Source organism: Anser anser, assembly GCF_964211835.1.
Source record: "Anser anser genome assembly, chromosome: 1".
Lineage (NCBI taxonomy): Eukaryota > Metazoa > Chordata > Aves > Anseriformes > Anatidae > Anser > Anser anser.
Window position 1 is genome coordinate 60,042,306 of NC_139720.1, and position 20,654 is coordinate 60,062,959.

Genomic DNA, 20,654 nt, shown 5'->3' on the forward strand with positions numbered 1-20,654 from the left:
TGAGGATAATGAGTTTTGCAGATATCCACAGGAAATCTCTTCAGCCATAAGAAAAAATATAAAACAAGACAGCTGGAAGAGCTAGTCTCAAAATTAACAAACCAACAGTGAAAACTAGTATTGTAGGCTGAATGTAAGAACAGATATCTCAGGGCAGCAAATCAGAAATAACCAATGTGGCTGGGATGGGTTAAAACAAGTAGCTTGTATCTACTACAACTGAAAGAAATAGACTGATACGCAAACAGAAGAATGGCATTTAGCATCTAGCCACTTTGCTGTTCAGTTGTCAATCTCAGTGAAGACAGGCCAAAGCTGAATCTATCAATTCCAAGAAAAATATACCACCATGATCAAAAAGCAAGATGAATCTTTAATATATTATAGCTGAGTGGACGTATGGATAGAGAAGAATATATTCCAGAGCTGTTATGGCGCAAAAAAACAGTAATAGAAAGGATACTGTCCCCAACGTTAAATATATGAAGACAGACAGACATATCATTTCAACATCAACAGGTGTTGATTCACAGGACACTATAGAAAAAGTTACAAAATCTGTTAGTTTTGACAAAAGACATACTTAGATTAAGTGTAGATTTATGAACAGGATAATACTTGAACTTCTGTTTGTAGATATATTCTTCCACAAAGAAGGTACAGAAAGAGAAAAGTGAAAGACAGGATCCTGTAAGTCTTCACAATAAAAGGAAGAAAAGAAAGGAGGAGAAACATGCAGAAAAAAACCTGTAAAAATTGTTAGAATGGTAAAAAGACAACCCGGAAAAGACAAAATAAAAGATGAATAATGCTTCAAGAAGGAAAGCAGGATTTTCTGTGAGAGAATGGAGATCAATGACAAAGCGCAGTGAACTATCTCTGAGTTTCAGTTAGAAAAGTCAGTAGACATTTTGGCAACAGTAATTTCAGTTGACTGGAAGAAGTAAGCCTGAAGTGAGCATAAGAATAGCAGGAGAATAACTGTAGACTTCGCAAGCATACAGTGTAGGTTGGATGGCAATATTTGGCTGATACTCAGAAAAGAGAATTGCAAACAATGTGAAACATTCAGGCATCACAACCAGAGTAAGAATTTGAGTCTATACTCATACATAATTGCAGACTATTTACATTTTGAACTGTATTATTTTTATTTTCACTTTTTTTTATATGGAAAAACATTGTGAGATATTTGGCCTCAGTTCTATGCTGGACATTTTCTTTCTGGTACAATAGTGATACACTGGAAGAAAGCCATGAAGAATGCTTACAATTAGTAGTGTCAGTTTAGCAGCCCCAATGTTGCTCTGAAACATTTGAGTTTTGTAGATCCAAGTGGCCATTTATGTTAACATTAGTAACACATACGTTATCATTCACATTGCTAAAGTATGTAAAGAGTGTCAACCATCACATATTTAACCTACAAAAGGTAACACTATAAGCAAACTTTACAGTCCAAGACACCAAAGAAAGTCTAGAAGGACAAACCATAGACTTTAGACCTGTCGCTTGTTCCCTCTTAATTTTGCTTTTCTTAAGATAAAAGATCTTATAAAAGTTTATATTTCAATATAGTCTTCCCCATTTATAATAGGCACCTTATGAGTATCAAAATTGGATTTAGAAGTAGATTGAAAGACCTCAAAAATTATTGGCTAAAAACACTAGATACTTAATTCTATTTTGCTAAAGGCGTATTCAGTGTCATGGTGAAATCAAGGCTAAGACAAAAGTCCTAGAGAAAAATAGACTCTTGTACTATGTTAACAAGGGGCATAGGAGTCACAGCAAACTTGTTAGGGTCAGGCATTACAAAAGCAGCACAGGAGATTGTCATATCAGAGACTTTTGATGAGAACTATTATTTGCACAGCAATTCTCCATGGTAGCTAATCTCATGTTTTTGATTAGCAAAAACATATGTTTCAAAAAAAAAAAAAAGGCTTCGTAATATGAATCAATCTCAAGTCTCATATTTTTGACAGTCTATATAAAAAACTTTGTATGTTTCCAGTAAATCATGATAAATTAATTGTAGATATTTTTGATGCTGACTATAGCTGTTCAAGAATCAAATTACAAAACCTCTGTTTAGATGAGAAAATTATTTCAATGTATTATGCAATCAGAATATCACATTTTTTTGCTATTTGATGAATAAAGCTGCAATTTAAATATGCTATTTATAGCAAAATTATCATGAAGATCTTTTATCAGCTCCAGTCTTTTCAAATGTTTTCCTATTAGTTTTAAGCTAAATTTCACCTTAATTAGTGCATGCATCCAAACCACCAGTCCTCCTATTTACCCCTCTAAAAAAAAACCAGTCTGTATGGAATTGGAGTATGTTTAAAACACATGCTGGGAATATTGACAGTACTTTTCATTTTAATTCCTTTTAATGACTTTCTATTTCTCATACATGTAATATATTAAAATTCCCTTCATCTTCAGTGGCAGAGACATATTTTTCATTATGCTGTTCCAAAACTAATTCTGATGGCCTATAAAACCTCTGTTGCCTTCCTTACATACTAATTATATTCGTGCTTTCATCTGTTGTCAGAATAAAGTTTGTAAAGAATACTAAGTCACTACTTTCACATTTATCGCTCTGTTGAAATTCTGTGGAAGATATAAGCTCTCTTTCCAAAGTCTCAACATTAACATTTGACAAGTTTGAGAAAAAGAGAGTATGTAAAATGCAATTTTAGAAAGCCTGCAATATTCAGAAACACTGAAGTTGGTCTTTTCATTACAAACACTCACAATATCAACATATTGTTGTAATGCTCGATTTCATCTACAAAATAGCATGGATTTTTAAAAAAATGTGTTCTGAAAAAAATACAATGAAAAAGTAATTATTGTTTCAGAACTGAAATCAGGTCCTTATGTTCAATATTATTTTTGCTTTCACATAACTTCAGTTTTAATTCTATAGTCCTGACATACATAGATGGTTAAATGAAGAAATATAGACTAACTCAGCAAATTGCCATTAAGAGATCTTCTTCATGAGGAAGTATTTTTAAGTTTAAAGCCTCTTTCTCTTCCAGAGTGTTAGATGTTTTCATTTCATTTTAATATTGCAGTACTGTTTGCGTTAGGCCACTAACTATTAGGTAATCACTTCTTTAGCTATGGACTACCTTTCAGACAAGTATTTGAGATTTTTAACACTATTATTTTCATTTTAGCATTATTATTTCAGTGTATCCATCTGTGCATAATGATTCTTATGCAGTACCTTAATTATTTTTTCATCCATAGATTTCTGAATACGCTGTCTAAGAGGTTTTGGGGAAGATCCATCGGACTGTGCTGGAGATCTATATTAAAAAGAGATAGCAAGTATTCAGAACATATGCATGCAATTAGTTAAGAAAAATAATTACCATAGCAAGCTCCTCAGAAGCAGAAAGCCAAACATTTTCTCTCTCCAAACCTTACTTTGTTTTCTTCCTTCCCGAGTAACCACATGTACCATGACAACTGAAGATTGCATAATGAAATCAAACCTACAGTTTCAATTTCTGGTATCCTTTTGCAGTAAGTTTACAATAGCTCTGCAACAACAGTATTATTGGTAACGTTGCTGGTGAGTTACCAACTTAGCATTCTACTTCCACCTCTTTGAGCAGCATATGGCTGACATCCAGAATAATTTTCCTCCTGTTTACATACTTTTCAACAGAAGTACTCTATGTATGAAGTACACTTATGTATATTCACTTCTTGTGAAGAAGTACTCTTATGTACATGTATAGTTACATAAGTTAATGAAAAAATTTGATGTATAAAATGCAAAAAGATGATGCATATAAGAGGGACTTTTTTGCTCTTGGAAAAAAAAGGAATCTGTGCATATGTAAATAATTACTTCTCAGTTTTAGCTCATGGCAGGCCTGTGCATATGAAGACAGTTGTTTATTTTTAGAACTCATTATTTATTTAATTTATTTAGCTCATTCTATTCAATTATTCTATTAATTATTCCATAAATAAAATTTAGTGTTTAGTTCATTCTTTCTTTTATTTCCATTTTTCTGTGGTGCAAAATTTCTGCATGCCCTTGCAATATATTTGCCATTTAAATTGCCAAAATATGTAGCTTTGGCGTGCTCCCATCTACTCTGTTTTTATGGCTCATGAGCCCTCCTTGTAACCCATAGCGACAAAATCCTCAGTGTCCCACTTTTCCGACACCTGATGCTTCCTCAGGATAAGTGGTTGGTTAAATTATCACTACTTCTCCACTTCATGGATATGTGAGCTTTCTTTTCAGAACCTACAAAATTGGTTTCCAAGAGATCTGTTGCTTTGTGAACCAGGCCAACATGTTAATTTTCCTTCTCTATATAGAAGGAAATTAAAAAAGCAAGAAAAGAAAATGAGCAAGTAGTAATGACTGGCTTTAGCGTTAATAGAATGGGAAGATGACGGGAATGGTATAAAAAACAGCAGCAAATAAAAAGTTGCCCCTAAACCTACAGGTCAGTAAAGTCAGGAAAAAAGCCAGAAAAAAAATATTGCAAAGACTTATTAAAATACTTAATCCTTAGTCATGAAAAATTCAACTCTAAAATGTAATTAGTATAATCAATTATATCAGAATCACCTTACTTTGATTTCAACATGATCACTATATTTTTATGTTTGCTTAAAAATTTTAGAAATACTACGGGAAAAACAGCACAATTGCCTTGCATGCAGCCTTGAAATAAAATAAAAATTAAAACATTAAAAAGAAGGGAATTTTATTTGCACTTCTATAATGCATACCTAAAAGGAATATTTTCAAGAACATTGAAACGAGCTCCTTATGAAAGGAAAATATTTGAGGTGTACACTGAAAGACCCATTAAGTTAGAAAAACTTCAGCTTGGTTTGGATGTTCCAAAATATTGAGGATGTATCATCATTGCTTACATTTCCAGTTCTTAAATATTCATGTATTCCACAAAATTACAAAAATATATTTTCCAGTTAAATAAAACCAACAAAACAGTTAAACAATACACAATACCTGCTTTTCATCAATAGTGTTTTTTATCAGGATTTCAAAACAGACAGCTATATCTACCCATTTAATTTAATCTCAAAGTTTATTAAAAAAAAAAAAAAGAGTAAATCAAAGAAAGTAAAAATCCTGAAATGTTCAAGTTTTAAAAATGAGATGCTCTCATTTAATTTCAGTCTTCACCTGAAAAGCAGCAGTGTTCTCTTAAAATAACCATATCCTACACAAAACTGCCCACTGGAAAATAAAACCTAAAGCAAATTGACCACTAGGAAATATTAAGGAAAACACAATAATTTAGTGTAGGTTACAATATAAATTCCCAGATAGCAGCACCTCCTTACACCTACAAGGAGAAGATTTCAAGTCAAAAAAATGCCTTAACCTTTTGGAGAAAAAATCAAGAAAGGTAATTTAGCCGAAAAATCAAATGTGGTAATTGAAACCAAAGTACTCAGTGGGCACTCTTATTCAGAAATAGGTGGTTTAAATTTCATTTTAAATTAAAGAGAGTTGTTTAAGAAAACAAATCAAGATCTAGCTTTGAATAATAGCAACATTAATTTGGAAGAAGAATTCAGTCGGGCCTTGATTCCATTCACATTGAGCATTATTCTAAATCAGATTAAGCTCTTTTTATTTTGATAAAAATACATCCCAGTTGGGGTTTATTAATTTAATGAAACCACTTTCAAAGTAATGTGGATCAATTTTCCTGAATCAGAAAAAATGGAAAAATAAGAGACTTAAATATTGGTTATTTTAAACACTTTCCTTAATTAAATAGTAATGTACACAGCTATAGATATTTGAGCAGTGAAAAATATGTAAATATATTGTTACAATCTGCCTGCTGTATTAAAATATATTACAGGGTTAACCAGAATTTTTATTAATGAAACTATTTTTTCTAAATTTTATTAGACTGTGCTTGTTTGGTTGGTTTCGTGAAGGAGGTGGAACTATAAATCTAATGGAACCCTTAAATTGTCCTAAATTTAGGATCATCCATTGTCCAATTTAGGACTAAAAGACAAAGGTGATACAGTTCTTATATAAAAAACAAACAAACAAACAAAAACATCAGTAACCTAGAGTTGCACAGTGTCTTAGATACGTTTGCCTTCTGTATTGCTAAGGGCCTTACATCTGGAAGTCTAATGCTTGCTTTCCACTCACAGCTCTGCATCCTTTCACCCAGGCTGCTAGAGCAAAGTTTTCTCTGTGGCATTATTATTCCCTTGTTATTCTCTTCCTTTCCTGTTTTCCTCATGACTGTACACTCTGATAGTGTTGCTATAGGGGGTTCTCATGGACAGCAATTACCACCAGCATAAGAAACACTCCTAGTTCCCCACTTTTCCTACTCTTTCATTGTTGCCTTTTTTATTATTATTTTTCTTAATGCTAAGGAACCAAAAAATGTGCAAGCACAGAGCTTAACAGCTGTTTAGCCCTGGTCCTGATGAATAGATGCTCCAGTCTCTGCTAATATCATCAAAAAGCAGGTACAATCAACAGTGGGGTTTAGGAGGTCCTTATGAAAACAATATAGTTATCATGGGAAAAGTATTACTGGGGAACCAGCTGCTGTATTGCAGAGGATGCTTGTACAGGAGCCCTGGCTGGTCACTGGGGAGAGTTTTCTTTCTTCTCTCGCTCTCAGTTTTATTCTTCCCCCAAAATAAATTTCAACATTAGAGTAACATATTCCATCAGCTACAGCCCCTACCAATAAATCTTCACGCATGTGAATTTGTTTCAACATGCTTTGTGTGAAACTATCCTGACTGGTGGATCACGATATGAAAATCTATTTAACTATTTTAAATTATTCTCTGAAAAATAATGACTATGTAGGAAGAAAACAGGATACCATTCAAAAATCTTTTGTACCATACCTAGACGAAGGAGGAATCTTCAAACTGAATATAAATGCAATCAGCTACCAAACACACGTTATTTGAACTTAAGAACATAGATCAGCATTTGGAAGACTTGTTGCAAAGGATACTCTTTATGGGTTTTGTGCAGCCCAGAAATGTAATAGCCCAGAAAGTCTATATTACAAAACCACATTGAAAATAACGAGGAGGTAGAATACTTCCAAGAACTGGACACTGTCCTAAGAACGCTTTCCTTTCACACCTACCCTCACAAGAGACTGCAATTTGGTCACTTGCTTAGTGTAAGTAATGTCAGTTCCTTATTAGGTCACTTAGTGTAAAATCTTTTTTTAAAACAAACAAAAACCTTCTAGTACTCACCTGAAGAGTGTCAAAACAGAGGTGATTCCAAACATATTTAAGTTTTCATCATCACATAATAATTCTTCTTTGTTCTTGGTAGGAGCACTGACTGCTGCTTCATCCAGAAGAACTAGTAAGACCTTCACAGTATCTCTGCCACAATACACAGTGCCATGGTTTATGGAATGCATCTTTGGCTGAAAGTAAATAAAAATAAAGAAAACATACTATTGAAAAGATTTAAAAAAAAAAAAAACCAAAAAAAACAGATAGTAACTCAGCCCTAAAAGCAACCTATATCAGCAGAAGATGGGAGAATCTCCTCCTCCCCTTTCCCAGGAAGCATTTATGGGGTAACCTGACTACAGGGAAGATTCTCCTTCATCCCAAGCAACTAGTAGAGTTTAGATCATTGCCAGCTGGAGGCATACACTGAAGAGCATGTCACACAAATATTCAAATCTGTGATGAAACTATGCAGTAGAAATTAACGTATTATTTCCTCACAACCAATTTGAGTGCTGTGGGGCACACAAACTTTCTAGAGAAGTCCAGCTCCTGTAACTGAATCTGCAAAAGTAGTTGGTTAAAAGTGAGAAATCCACCAAGATTTTGACAAGAGGCACAATCCCCTGTTGTTTGGAACAGAATGAATTCCTCAGTTTTCCACAAGAATCAAGAAGTCCTTAAAGAAAATAATAATCCACATCTGGAAGTGTTCAACACTACAGCCAGTAGATATAGAACTTCATAGCCACAATGGGACTGCAAGAATTGCAAGTTCGCAGCATTTCTTTTAAAATTTCTAGGAGTTCTGTAAAGAAATTTAGTGCTAAATACACAGTAGTAGGTTTTAAAAACTACTGGCTTCCTTATTTACCAATTTCACAGAAACATAGTAGCCTGACTTTGTTCAGGACAGGACAGGCAACAAACTGCATTTATCTAATCAGTTAACTGCTTTTAAACACAGTCTTGAAAAGATCAAATTCTATTTCTCTGCCTATTTGATTACATCAATTATGTATGTAGCTTTCAAGAAACCATAGCAACACATGTCAGTCAGTTACTATAAGTTATAATCAATAGCTAGAAATAGCAATTACACAAATCGTTGTTATACTTGGTTTTTCAAAATTGGCTTATTTCAGTAACATTTAGTTTCCTCAAAATTTATTCTGAACCTCTTCATTACATCACCACATCACAGATTTTTATAAAATGTCATGAGTGTCACGGTAAATTTGTCTTAATAAAAAAAGTATGAGTTTGGAATCAGCTTGACTGATTATACACGAAGACAATATAATAATAATCTTGAGAGTATAGCATAACCTCCTAACTGCCAAAAGATGACCTTCAAAATTCTCACGTAGTACTACAACAGTAGCTTGATACGCTTACCATGGAGTAAAATTCAATTGTTTAAATACAATAGAACTTTAGGCAAGACAACAATCCCTGCCACAAAAATCTTGTTCGTTGTTAAAAATCGTGGTTCAAAATATTTTTTCAAGAAAATTATTATTCATCTTTCAAGGGTAGTAACAGTTATCTACTTCAGACTATTCTGTCTAGTTCCAGAAATGCCAACTAGATTCCATTTGCAGCAGTGAGTTTCTCAGGAAGAAATTAATCACAATTCCTATTAGTCACTTGTGAAGGCTTGAACACAAAGTTGTGCTTCATTCTGCATAAAATATTGACTTTTTCTATAGCTCTACGTCCTTATAAAACAGATATGTGCAGGAAAACTGAGCACTGATGTAATTTGTTCTCCAAGTAATAAGTCAACCTCTGATGTACAAAAAAAAAAGAAGTAATATCCCATCAAAAAAATAACTTATTCTGAATACAGAATGAGTTTTGTGAAAATTGTAACGTTCTTGTTAAACAAAACAAAACAAAAAGATATATACGAAGCTCAGCACAGAGTATTAACTTTTGCTGTCCTGAGATCTTAATGGAACAATACAGACTCTCCAGTTTTCCTATATGGCTCAAATTCATTTGGAAAACTTACGGAATTTTTTCATTTTTAAAATCAATAATGGCAATCTGCACTAGTACAATGTCCATCTACAGAAAGCTCCAATAAAGTCTGCAATTTGATATAACAGCTTAACTTTTGTCTATGCTTCCTTTGAGAGAATACTAGATTTCTCAAGCCAACCAGCATATCGGTCATATCCAGACCACAGTCATCTCTGACAGCTCTCAGTTATACCCAGACTATGTTGCATACAGATATACTGTGGCGAGTATGGTGAAAAAGATTAGCTTAAAGCCCATCATCCTCTGTTGTATACTCAAGTTTCTTCACAGAGAAGAGCTATAGTAGATTCTTCGCATTCACAAGCAGATAGGTTGTTCCAACAACTGGGAAAAATTTTAACATAAAACCACAGACTCACATTAACATAAAGTTCATAAGCTGCCCGCAGTTGCCCATTTTGAGAAAATGTTAGCTTCATTCTGTTCTTAATGGAATTAAGTATTTCTAAATTTCCTGGCATCAGGATACAATCATCTATCTTCTGCCCCTGCAAGGATACCGGTAAACATTTCTATACACTTATTAGACTACAAACTTGACCTATGCAGAACAATAAGAAACATGAACCACTTTGAAAAAGCATTATTGGTAAATCTCTCTGAAGAAATGAAGTCTTATCAGAACAGTCATACTTGGCTGATAACAACCTAAATCTTTTTCAGAAAAATTTATCAAGCACCCAGGTAGTCAGGTGAAGACAAAGACAGAAATGATACGGCAGTCAATTTTTCAGATAGAGCAGATAAAGAAAAACACAAAGACACCAAAGGGAAACAGGGAAATGATAGATTCAGGAAACACAGAAAAATGAGGATGTTGTTCAGTGGAAACACATATTTAAACTGATTTAACTACTCACTAGTCTCTGGCTGTTTTATTTCTTACTGAGAAGTAAAAGCATACTGGGGAGTCTGATAAATATTCTATTAGAAATCTTGTTACTGTGGGGTAATTCCAGTGATTTGACAATACAAAGCATTCTAAGAATATACACACAATCAAAAAGTCCAGAAGTTTAAAAAAGTTTCCTAGACAAAAATACATGATGTTAAACAATATTTTGAGTAACCGTTATGTAAAATACAGTTGGTTGACATTTTCATTAAAAAAATATTCTAATATAAACCCGAGTTGATTCAAAGTACAGAAAATAAGGTATTTAACCTTATTTTAAGTTTTTTACCCTTAATAATAAATCTGTGTATTTTAATCAAAATTAATGACATGTGTTCTCAAATATTAATTCCACTTTCCTTAGCACTTTTTTTGCCTGGAAACATAATAGTTCTACTGCCTTTAAATTTCAGGACAATTTAATAGTTATAAGTATTTACATTCAGAACTGCTGCAAGAACAAATTAAATTTTGAAGAGTACTTGATTTACAATTTTGATGTAGGAAGTTTAAATAAAACATCTTTTTGAAATCCACACTGTAATCCTTAAGTATAAGTCTCTCAAGAATTTAAAAACCACAGCGTAGAAGAAATGACTAGGAAAAGATAATGTTCTATATAAAAGTCTATAAAAGAAACAAAACAGGAGAAGGACATTCGCTTTCTTGTAAAGTTAAATAGTAAGAAGAACAAAAGAAGTCCCATTACCCGTGTTGGACTAACTCCAGTGGTGCTGGCAGTCAAGACTTCATGTTGTGAATCGATAATATTTTTAATCTTCAAATCCAAATCTTGTACAACTTCCTCTACTGACTGACAGAAAGGATCCCCATTGCTTTGGCCTTTTATCAAATGCATCTTCACTGTTGACAGAATTCGCCCCCCTGCGATTCTGAAAATAGGCACGAGGTCATCTCCACATTAATCTTGGCAGCACTTTAGTATACCTATTAGTGTTGAACATAGCCAGTCTTCACAGTTAATCAAAACTCTTCAGAAAACAGCTTTGATCTTTTAAATAAAACAGCAGTGTAGAAGTATTGTCCAACACATAATAGCTTGCTTAAGAAAAATAGAGATTATAAGAAAAGGTAATGAATTCAGCATTTGTAATACTCTGAGCTGCAATACAAAACTAACTTTTCCATGAAGTTCAAAGAAAAGTACTTTCTTTAAAACTACAATTTCTGTTTTGCTCATAAATTGTTAAGTGTGAACAAAATGTTTCGCTGGAACATGGATTCCAATTTAACATCATATTATGTTTTTGAGAGTTTTGTGCTTCACGGTAGCGCTTTAAAATATCAACGTGCTTTCAATTACATTTAAGTAGATAGTAATTAGACTACATGAACATTATTTTTTGCCATAAGGCATACAATGTTAATCCTCTTTTTCATCAAGAGAAAAAATACCTACAGAAAAGAATGTGCTATTTTAATTATGCAATATCCAGAAATGTCCATGATGTTTGACATCAAAAATACGAATAATTTAATATGATTGATATAGGAGCTGTATTTCAACAGTTCTTTTGGAAAACACCTTCTCATCTTATGAGTGCACCTATACTATAGGTTGAGACTGTTCCTTCATTGTCATTTCATTGTCCTGTAGCTTGAACCATCCATACTGCATACATGATAGGCTACTTTGGGGATTGCTTTTGGATTAGAACTACCAGGTCTCTCTCCATCAAAACTCTTGAGCTATTAGCAGAGGATGATCCAATAGGCAGTATAGAGAGAACTATACCATGTTTCGGGTCTTCAGACTTGCAAGACATATAATCTATAACATAGCAGGCTCCCAGGTAAAGCATATGATCCTGAGTATGTAAAAAAAAAAAAAAAAAAAAAAAAACAGTTCTGGAATAATCACAAGAATACCCAAAGATCTTGGGTCTACAGAATGACTACGGGAACCAAGGCTCTTGTAAGAGCGTGCCTTGAATTACCTCAGACTTGGTGAATGAGGAGAATCAGTTATAATTCCAAGAACTTCATTGGTCATTTATAAGTACATCTTTCCTCTCAGGTATTGGAAGTGCTGCCCTGAACAATACTGCTCAAACATAATAAAACAACTTAACGAAAGTGAGTATAGTCAGTCACATCACAAGAATGGAAAATCTAAGTGTTAGGAGTGGTGAATTGTTCAGTGTGCAAGTGTAATGCGTAATGAATAGGTGCAAAAGCCATACAGAGATATGAAGATAGGATTCCACTACCATGAGTGATGCCTACGAAGAAGCAGGCTAAGCAAATGAGCTGGGGATCACAGATCTTGTCTCAGAGTACACAAACAATATAAAGACACCAAATTTGTCTTGACTACTTTAATTAGATAATAATGAAGTGAAAGATTAAAACTCTTGAGCTTAAAGCTTAATTTTTTCCAGTACTTACACTAATGACGACTTTGTATTTTAATGACTGATTACAACAAAACTCAAATATTAATGTTTCAAAAAATCTAAAAAATCTCCAGAGGTGTAAAACATTCAAATTAAGTGAGAGACTATCTTTTTACCATTGCTTGAGCTTGGGCAAATAAAAAAGCAATGCAAGAATCAGCAGCTCAGCTACACCCTAATGCATCTCTTTCCCAAAGCTCTTTGAAGTTGCTTGCTGTTTGGAAACTTTATCATCAATTCTACAGTCTACTCGAAACAGGAACACATCATCCAGTCTGACAAAGTTGATTACAATAAAGATTCCCCTCAACCCACCAAGCAATCATTTATCTTCTGTTTAATATCCCCTGTATCTAAGGACTTCATTATTTTCCCATGACACTTGGTTTTTGATTTCATTCCCTTTCTGTTTGTTTTCTCAACCTTTTCAGTATCTGGTACTCTGTACTTTATTTTATCTCTAATTTACGTGTTCATTGATTCCCTGCCCTTTAACTTTTTCATTTACAGAGTTATTTTCACCCTTGAGTACCAGCTGATAACACACGTAATAAAAAGGAACAAATAACATCATAACAAGAGGCACAAAGGATTCATTCTTTACAAATCTTATTCCCAGATAAAACAGGCAGAAGACTGTGTTCAGAAGATACCTGAACTGAAATTAGAGATTGAGACAGCACTCAGGAAAAGTGTCGTATACATGTGCTTTGTCCTTACAGGGCGTTTAATTTATTATCGCTGTTGGAAACAAGACCCTGTGCTTGTGAATCCTTCTTTTGAAGAAGTATAGTCAAATTTTATATCCTTAAAAAAATGAAAATTCTCTTCAGTGACAGCAGTGACTCTCAAAAAATGAAATGAAAATAAGCAAAAAAACAGCATTCCAGTCACCACATTTGTGACAAAAACTTTCCAATGAAGTTAGAGATGTTTGTGATGCTTAGTTCAGTTATGAGACTGATTTCCTGTCAGAAGGTTTTTTTTTTTTTTTAAGTAGTTTTGTAAAGCCAAAGTATGTCAGGCAAAAACACCAAAAGCAATTCTGTTCATTGTGAACTCTGCTCTACGATTTTTCCTCTACAGTCTCTCTGCTTCAAGATCTATTGCAGTAATCCATCTTCCTTTTCCAAATAACCTGCAGTTTCTTTTTTGGAATTAAAGAAACATTAGCTACTTTCCTGCAACATCTAATAATTGTATACTATGGCCAACCCTAATGAAAAAAATAGGCCATTAAATCTTGCCTTCAAGAGAAGACTTACTAAAGTTTTAATTTTATTTATTTATTTTTAAGAGTTAGGTTTACAATCCAAATCAAAGTAGAAATGCACCGTATTAAGTGTAGCCTAACATTATCTATGTCAGACACCAATAGTTTTGGTTTTACTATACCATGGACTGTACAAAATGACTCCATATTTATTCACACATCCTGAAGTCTGAACTATTGGCACCTGTGGTAGAAATTTTAGATACATCTATGATGCTGCAAATCACACCTCTGCCAAAAAACACAAAGCAATGCCAACACCTTTGATACTCTGCATGCCCTTGCCAAGAGTGAGGTGATGGCTAACTTTTCAACTTCCTTCACACTTACTAGCTCCTGCTTAATTCTCCTGAAAGGATACCTTGCAAACTCAAAGACAACTATGTTTTGTATGCATTAAATTCTGAAGTGGAATTTTAGAATTCCTCTTCATGCTGGGAGCACCTCCAACAAATGAAATTCTGCCTGTCTAGATTCATGATCCAAAATATAAAATAAGTGGGCAGGGCTTGAGAAGAACAAGGACTAAACCAGAGGAAAACCAGTTTGTTTATATTGATTTCTGTTAAAATACATGGAGGGAATGGTGCCAGAGACCTTGCTGTTTTGGATTATTCTGGCTTAACAAGACTCCTGGTAAATAACTTAGAAGCCCTGAAGTTAATGTGAAACATTTTTGGCTTTTCTCCAGGTCAGAAACAGATATTTCTACACAATTCTCAGCTTTAACTTTTACAGATTAAAGATTATTCAGTTCACATTAGATTTGCAGGCTTGGTTACACAGATAAACTTTTGCTTTCCAGAAGTTCAAGCACAACGTATGCACTTAGCCAAAGGAAAGTCACCATGTGAAGTCTCTCTGCACATGGGTCAAGAACCATCCAGATCTTAAAAAGGATAGTTTAAAAAAATAAAATAAAAGAGAGAGAGAAAAGGAAAAAAGAAGGTGGTGTACCTCTGCTCCAAAAAACACAGTTCAGTCTAACCACAAGAGAATGAAAAGTTCAAGGGGAAAAAAAAAATCATTCAGTGCAAGTTGTCAAGAGGTAAGAAGAGAGCATTGCTGCAGAAAGTCCTGTCTCAGAGATGCGTACAAGAACTCTAGCCAAGTCTCCCGATGCTTCTTGCCAAACTGTTTTATTTCCCTCAGCACTAAACTGACACTTTCCAAAATAATACCCTCAAATGAGAAAAGCATTGTACTAATTGAGTAGTATCTGTTCCACAAATACTGCATTGAGCCTAGAACTCTAGGACAAACAAGCAGGTGAAGTGATTGACCAAAGCTGCCTTTGAAAGCCAGGTTCAGACCTTTCTGCCTACGGAAGTCTTGAGCATACCCGTATCAGTTCCACAAATTTTACATGTGTGCTTGTGTGTGTGCATATGTAATATATACATTATGGGTGTGCATATATATATATATAGATGCTGGAAGAAAAAGGATTATTCTATACATAACAACATTGGACTACTTAAGATAATCGTAATTTTAATGCTATGTGTAATAAGTAACTCTTGATTACCTTGCAGTTTTTCCTCTAAGGAAAAAAATTTGTGATAAAAACATCTTCTATGTTTATTTTTTTGCTTCTACTGCCCAATGCCAACTAAGGATATTTGCTATTAGAAGTAAAGTTCATTTAATCTCTTTTTCTCCCCATATTCCTTCTTTTCCAGGAAAGAGTTCCAGTTCCCCATCTGATATACACAGAACTAACTGGAGCAAAGAAGAGGAAAAGTTTATTCATACTTCAATTAGAATTTATATAAATAGGCCAAGACATAAAATGCTCATCTAATGTGTGTGGATTAGTTACTGAAACACTGTGCCATAGCCTACACCATTTTACACCAGGATATGATATAGCAAAAAACATTATGTTGTGAGCTTTTTCTTGTTAAAATCTTGAATATATTTATAAAATGTTGAATCTACTTTTTTGGTGCTATTTCATAAATATCTTAAAGTGTACTACAGAAAGCCCTAACTGACCAAGTCTTATAGCTTCAAAATGTACAGTCCGGCCAGTCTAAGCAGGAGAGGCAGGAGAGGCATTCTTCTGAAAGTTATATATGCCATCTACAGTACAGACTGAGATGGTTAGGGCACTGTCCAATACAGTCTGTTCAGTGGTAGAAGAATATCATCTGTCTACCAGAAACAACAATTCATTGTATCAAAAAATATTTCAAGAAACAATCATCTTGAAGATGAATTTATAAATTAAACAATAAATGTAACAGTTCTATTTCAAGTGATAAAATAAGTGACCTGAGCAACTCCAGATCCACTAATAAGACTTCATTGTTACTAACATTAATAGAAAGTTTACCTAAAAAATGAGGTTAAAAGGAAAACGTGGTAAAAACTTTTTTTTTTTTTGGGGGGTGTGTGTGGGGGGGGAAGACCCAATGCCAGATTACTTTGGTACATCACTCTTCTATAAGTTTTTATTTCCTAAAATACCTGATGAACTTAAATACGCTGTAGAATATCTGGTGTAGCACTAGACAGTAAATGTTTACATGAACTGAATAGGACAGAAAACTGTTAGCCATCTTGCAATTCCTAACAGCTAGAAGGGCAGCAAAGGTTTGTTTTGAATATGAAATTACATGGACCATGTTATCTGAATTCAGGTAATTTTTGCATCAGCATAAGTTAAGACTGTTAATTCTTCTTAATTCTGAAACAGGAGCACAAAACCTTGAATTCAAGAATAAACCTGGTACATTAAACCAAGTAATGCAATTTCTCTAGGGCAATAGAGACCCGGAGAGACCTTGTCCCCTTCCAGTTAGGATGCCTGCTAACAAGATTTCTCTGATGTTTCATTCAGATCACAGGCTGCTGACATGAAATATTCTAGAACACAGTGTTTCAGTCTTACATCCTTGGTCTTTTAAGTCATATTGTAGGAGGGATTTCTATCAAACCCAGTTAGCAGCAGACATCTGTCAGTTAATACTATGACAGATGTTGTAAAATAGCAATTGTTTTAAACCCTAGCAACATAATTTCCTGTTCAGACTCACAAGTAACAATATTTCTTTGTTTAAAAGATATGTACTGAAAGAAATGTCAACTAGAAAACCCAATGCTATCTTTAGCTATAACAAAAATAACCAAAGATAATCCAGAGTAATTATAAACATTAAAACAATACAAAACAAAAAAAAACTTTTAGAATCAACCACCTCGCACTGACTGGCAGGGAATTTTCAGACACAAAGCCTGGATCCAACAATACAGTGGTGATCTCCACTGAGTGGACTCAATTGACAACCAGCATGGCTGGTCCAGGACTGCACAGTAAATCCACAGCAGAGAGGAGCTAGACCCAAATATTCCTTCCTTTCTTTGATGGCCTGCATTATTCTAGCTGTTGAAAGAAACAAAGAAAGTGTCCAAAAAACACCATCACCTTCTATTACACAGTCCCACTTAATTCTCTTCTTTTATTTTGTTCCCAAAACAGTTAGGACAGAGGGGTGAGTGGGAGAGGGGAAAGCATGTGATCGCACAATTCAGGACTATGTTAATATATGCATCTCAGGTGACTGAACTTAAGACTTCACAGGAAGCCTCTAAGTGTTTAATTTTAGACTTAATGTTCTGTTAACATTTTTTAAATTAACAAATTCCCATATATTTTAGATTAGTTGAACTAATTTTAGATTAGTTGATCTCCTGTGTAGCATGCGCTAGGTGACCCTGCTTGAGCAGGGGGGTTGGACTAGATGATCTCTGGAGGTCCCTTCCAATCTCAACCATTTTGTGATTCTGTGATCATTGTCACCTGTTCGCTAATTTTGACCGTTGCTGATCCTTACCATCAAATATTTAACCAGGAAGACTTATAAAAGTAATCTAAATGATTAATTAGATTCATTCTTATGAACAGCTCCAGATCATATTTTCAGAAATAATAAATTAACATGCTTCTGTAGCTTCTGACAGCAGTGAGGAAAGCATACAACAAAAACTTAATATATTTCCTTATTCCCTTAAAAAGTTCCCTCCTGCCTTCCTTCTTCCAGCAATTCTCTACAAGCTCTCTCAGCCTGGGAGACCACTGTCCATTCTCAACTCTCCTGTGCCAAGGTGACTGTTAGGAAGATCTGCTTAAGAACAACTATCCAAGAAGTGAACAAGGCTCTCAAGACAATTCTTACTTTCTAAATTCTATCCATTTTTAGTATCCTGCTTCTCAGGAGAGTTTAATATAAAAGACCTACGATGGTTAAGTTTTAATAAGAATTGACAGAAGGAATGGCTTACTATCATCAGCATGAACCAGCACTAAAAGAGGAGCATACAGTTCATGTGGGATTCATCTCACCTGCCCTGTAGCCAGAGTAAAACAGATGTCTACATGAAGATAAGAATAAATCACATGCTAGAAATGTTTTCTTTGCATCAGTGCTTCTAAAGGGAGGTTTTAAAAATAAAAACTATAATGTAAAATTTGTACAATTGAATAAATCATATCTTCTGTCTCTGGTTGCTTCTATTAAAAATATTTTCAGATCCTGAGCCTGCTTATGCCCTTTTGCTTTACCTCACGTGTCCCAGTCCTATCTACTATCTAAATTTATTTTTTAAAACAGTCTTTTCTTATGTTGAGGTAGCTAAACTGTATTTAAAAACTAATTGTATGCCTTGGGTATTTTGCTCTTACTGAGATTATCACATAAACAAGCTTCTCTGCCAACCTAGCATCTAAATGACATCAACAGGAACTCTTCTTACAGAACTGGGGCACTAGTGTGCGAAGTTAATATGATGGAGAAGCACTTCCATTTATTTTCTGGAAGTATATCTTTTGCAGAAAAAGACTAAAGTAACATACAAAAAAAAAAAAGTGTTGAGGATATGGACAATATTCAAAATCTGATAAAAAGCAGAACAGACTCATGAAGCCTATTCCAAGAACAGGAAAGAATATATCAAAATTCTATTATATTAGGTTCAGCATTTTTACTCTTTCATTTCAACTTTTCTAACAGAGGAAAAAATAGATGGCAAATGTAGTTATTTAACTTATGCAGCGGGTCAAAGTATCTTGAAACAGATTACAAACACCTAGTCATCATGGGGCAGAGGGCAAAATCATAGCCTTTTTGTTTATTATAGATTTAGGAAGGTATTTTAGAATTTAAGAACTGAACAGATGTCTAATATTTAAACTTTAAATTAGATGAAGAGACTAAACTAATTCTATTCTCAAATGAAAAAAAAAAAAAAAAGATTTCAACTAGAGTTTCATCTACCAGGGTAGAAGAGCTGGAGAAAATCAATGTAAAAAGCAATACAAAGTATAGATACCCTTAATAGAGTAGTAACTGTGCCTTTAAAGCCAACCCAATATTTTTGCTAAGTATGTCATTAAAAAAAAAAAAAGGTAGTTCATGTTAGTGTAGGTTTCAAATTTTCAACAACAAAGTTTTTATCAGTGAGCTTACCTATATTTAAAAAGTAACATTAAAAGAAAGTAAGAAGTATATCAAAATACTCATACTTCAAAAACTTCAGCTCAAACAATGAACATTTATGCCTTAAAATCTAATTTTTTAAACCATACAGAACTACACCTATGGTGAAAATCCTTTGGAGGTTTGCAGGTTATTACATCCACAAAAAAAAGCACAGAAAAAAAAAATCCTTTTCCTTAGTATTTTTCCATGATTCTACCGTCTCTTTTGCTGGATTGCCAAAAATGTCTGTCTTCAGTATCTTCCACCAAGCTAAAAACAACCCTTCCTCAGGAAGTGTCACTGTCTAAAACATTTGGTACCTTCTCAAGAATTTACTGCCAAAAACAGAGTTGGTGTTCTCTCAGTGTCTGTTCTCACCAAGATTAATTTGGGGTATTCTCCATACCAAGCAATGTTCCTCAAGTCCTGTGATGTAGCTACTAAAAGACTAAACAAGTATTCTTCTTAGAATAAGACTATGATGAGCAGCCCTGCATGCTCCATGTTACAGTCCCATTGTTCCACCACAAGATACCCAACTTAAGTTGTCCCTATATGTAATCACACTTTCCTGCAATTTTCTCAAAGTTATCAGGATTGGAATTATGGGCACGAAGCTGCCAGATGGCTTCGCAAATCTGGATTAAAAGAAGGCCATGGAAACATATGAACAGTTTAATATCTGTATCATGGCATAATAGCAAGTTCCTTCAGTGAAGTCCAGTACTGATACAAGTACCATAGAACCACAGCCTCCATGTCTTCACTTTAATCACAGGAATATACTTGAACTTCTATATCTAGGACATAATGGTCTGTGTATTCTCCAGCACCAGCATGAATTATGAAGTTAAAAAAAAAGGACAGCAAATTACAGTAATCACAATTTAATTAAATGCCAATAGCAGTATTGTACAATTGGAGCACTTAAGATACCACACTTCCACTGTGATGTCATGAGTCAGACTTGCCCTTGAAAGAACATTTGAATTGATTTGTAAACAATTTTTTCTATTTTCTTGAAAAAAAAAATCTAAAACATTCTCAATATTAGGTTGAAATGAATTACAGAAGACAAAATATATCAGTATTTCCATTAGGAAGTTAAATACCTCAGTAAAGCAGAATTTACTTCAAAATTACCTTGAGACACATTAGACTAAGTGGCAGGAATTTTCAGGGAAAATATTTCAAGAGTCCGATTGAAACCTAGTTTTTGTTCTTATAATTTTTTTTTCTTACATAAGCCTTTCTGA

At 34.0% G+C, this 20,654-nt stretch overlaps 1 protein-coding gene across 5 annotated transcripts in view; it reads right to left on the bottom strand.

Annotated features, from left to right (window-relative positions):
- PARPBP (PARP1 binding protein) overlaps nucleotides 1-20,654 on the bottom strand; it is a 53,562-nt gene that overhangs the window by 9,310 nt on the left and 23,598 nt on the right. For all 5 annotated transcript variants that reach the window (XM_083808891.1, XM_083808888.1, XM_083808887.1 and 2 more), the window contains 3 exons: nucleotides 10,935-11,118; nucleotides 7,294-7,472; nucleotides 3,254-3,335 (listed from right to left, as the gene is read on the bottom strand). In XM_083808891.1, the coding sequence (XP_083665017.1) occupies nucleotides 3,254-3,335; nucleotides 7,294-7,472; nucleotides 10,935-11,118 (445 nt within the window). The remainder of the gene's footprint in view (nucleotides 1-3,253; nucleotides 3,336-7,293; nucleotides 7,473-10,934; nucleotides 11,119-20,654) is intronic.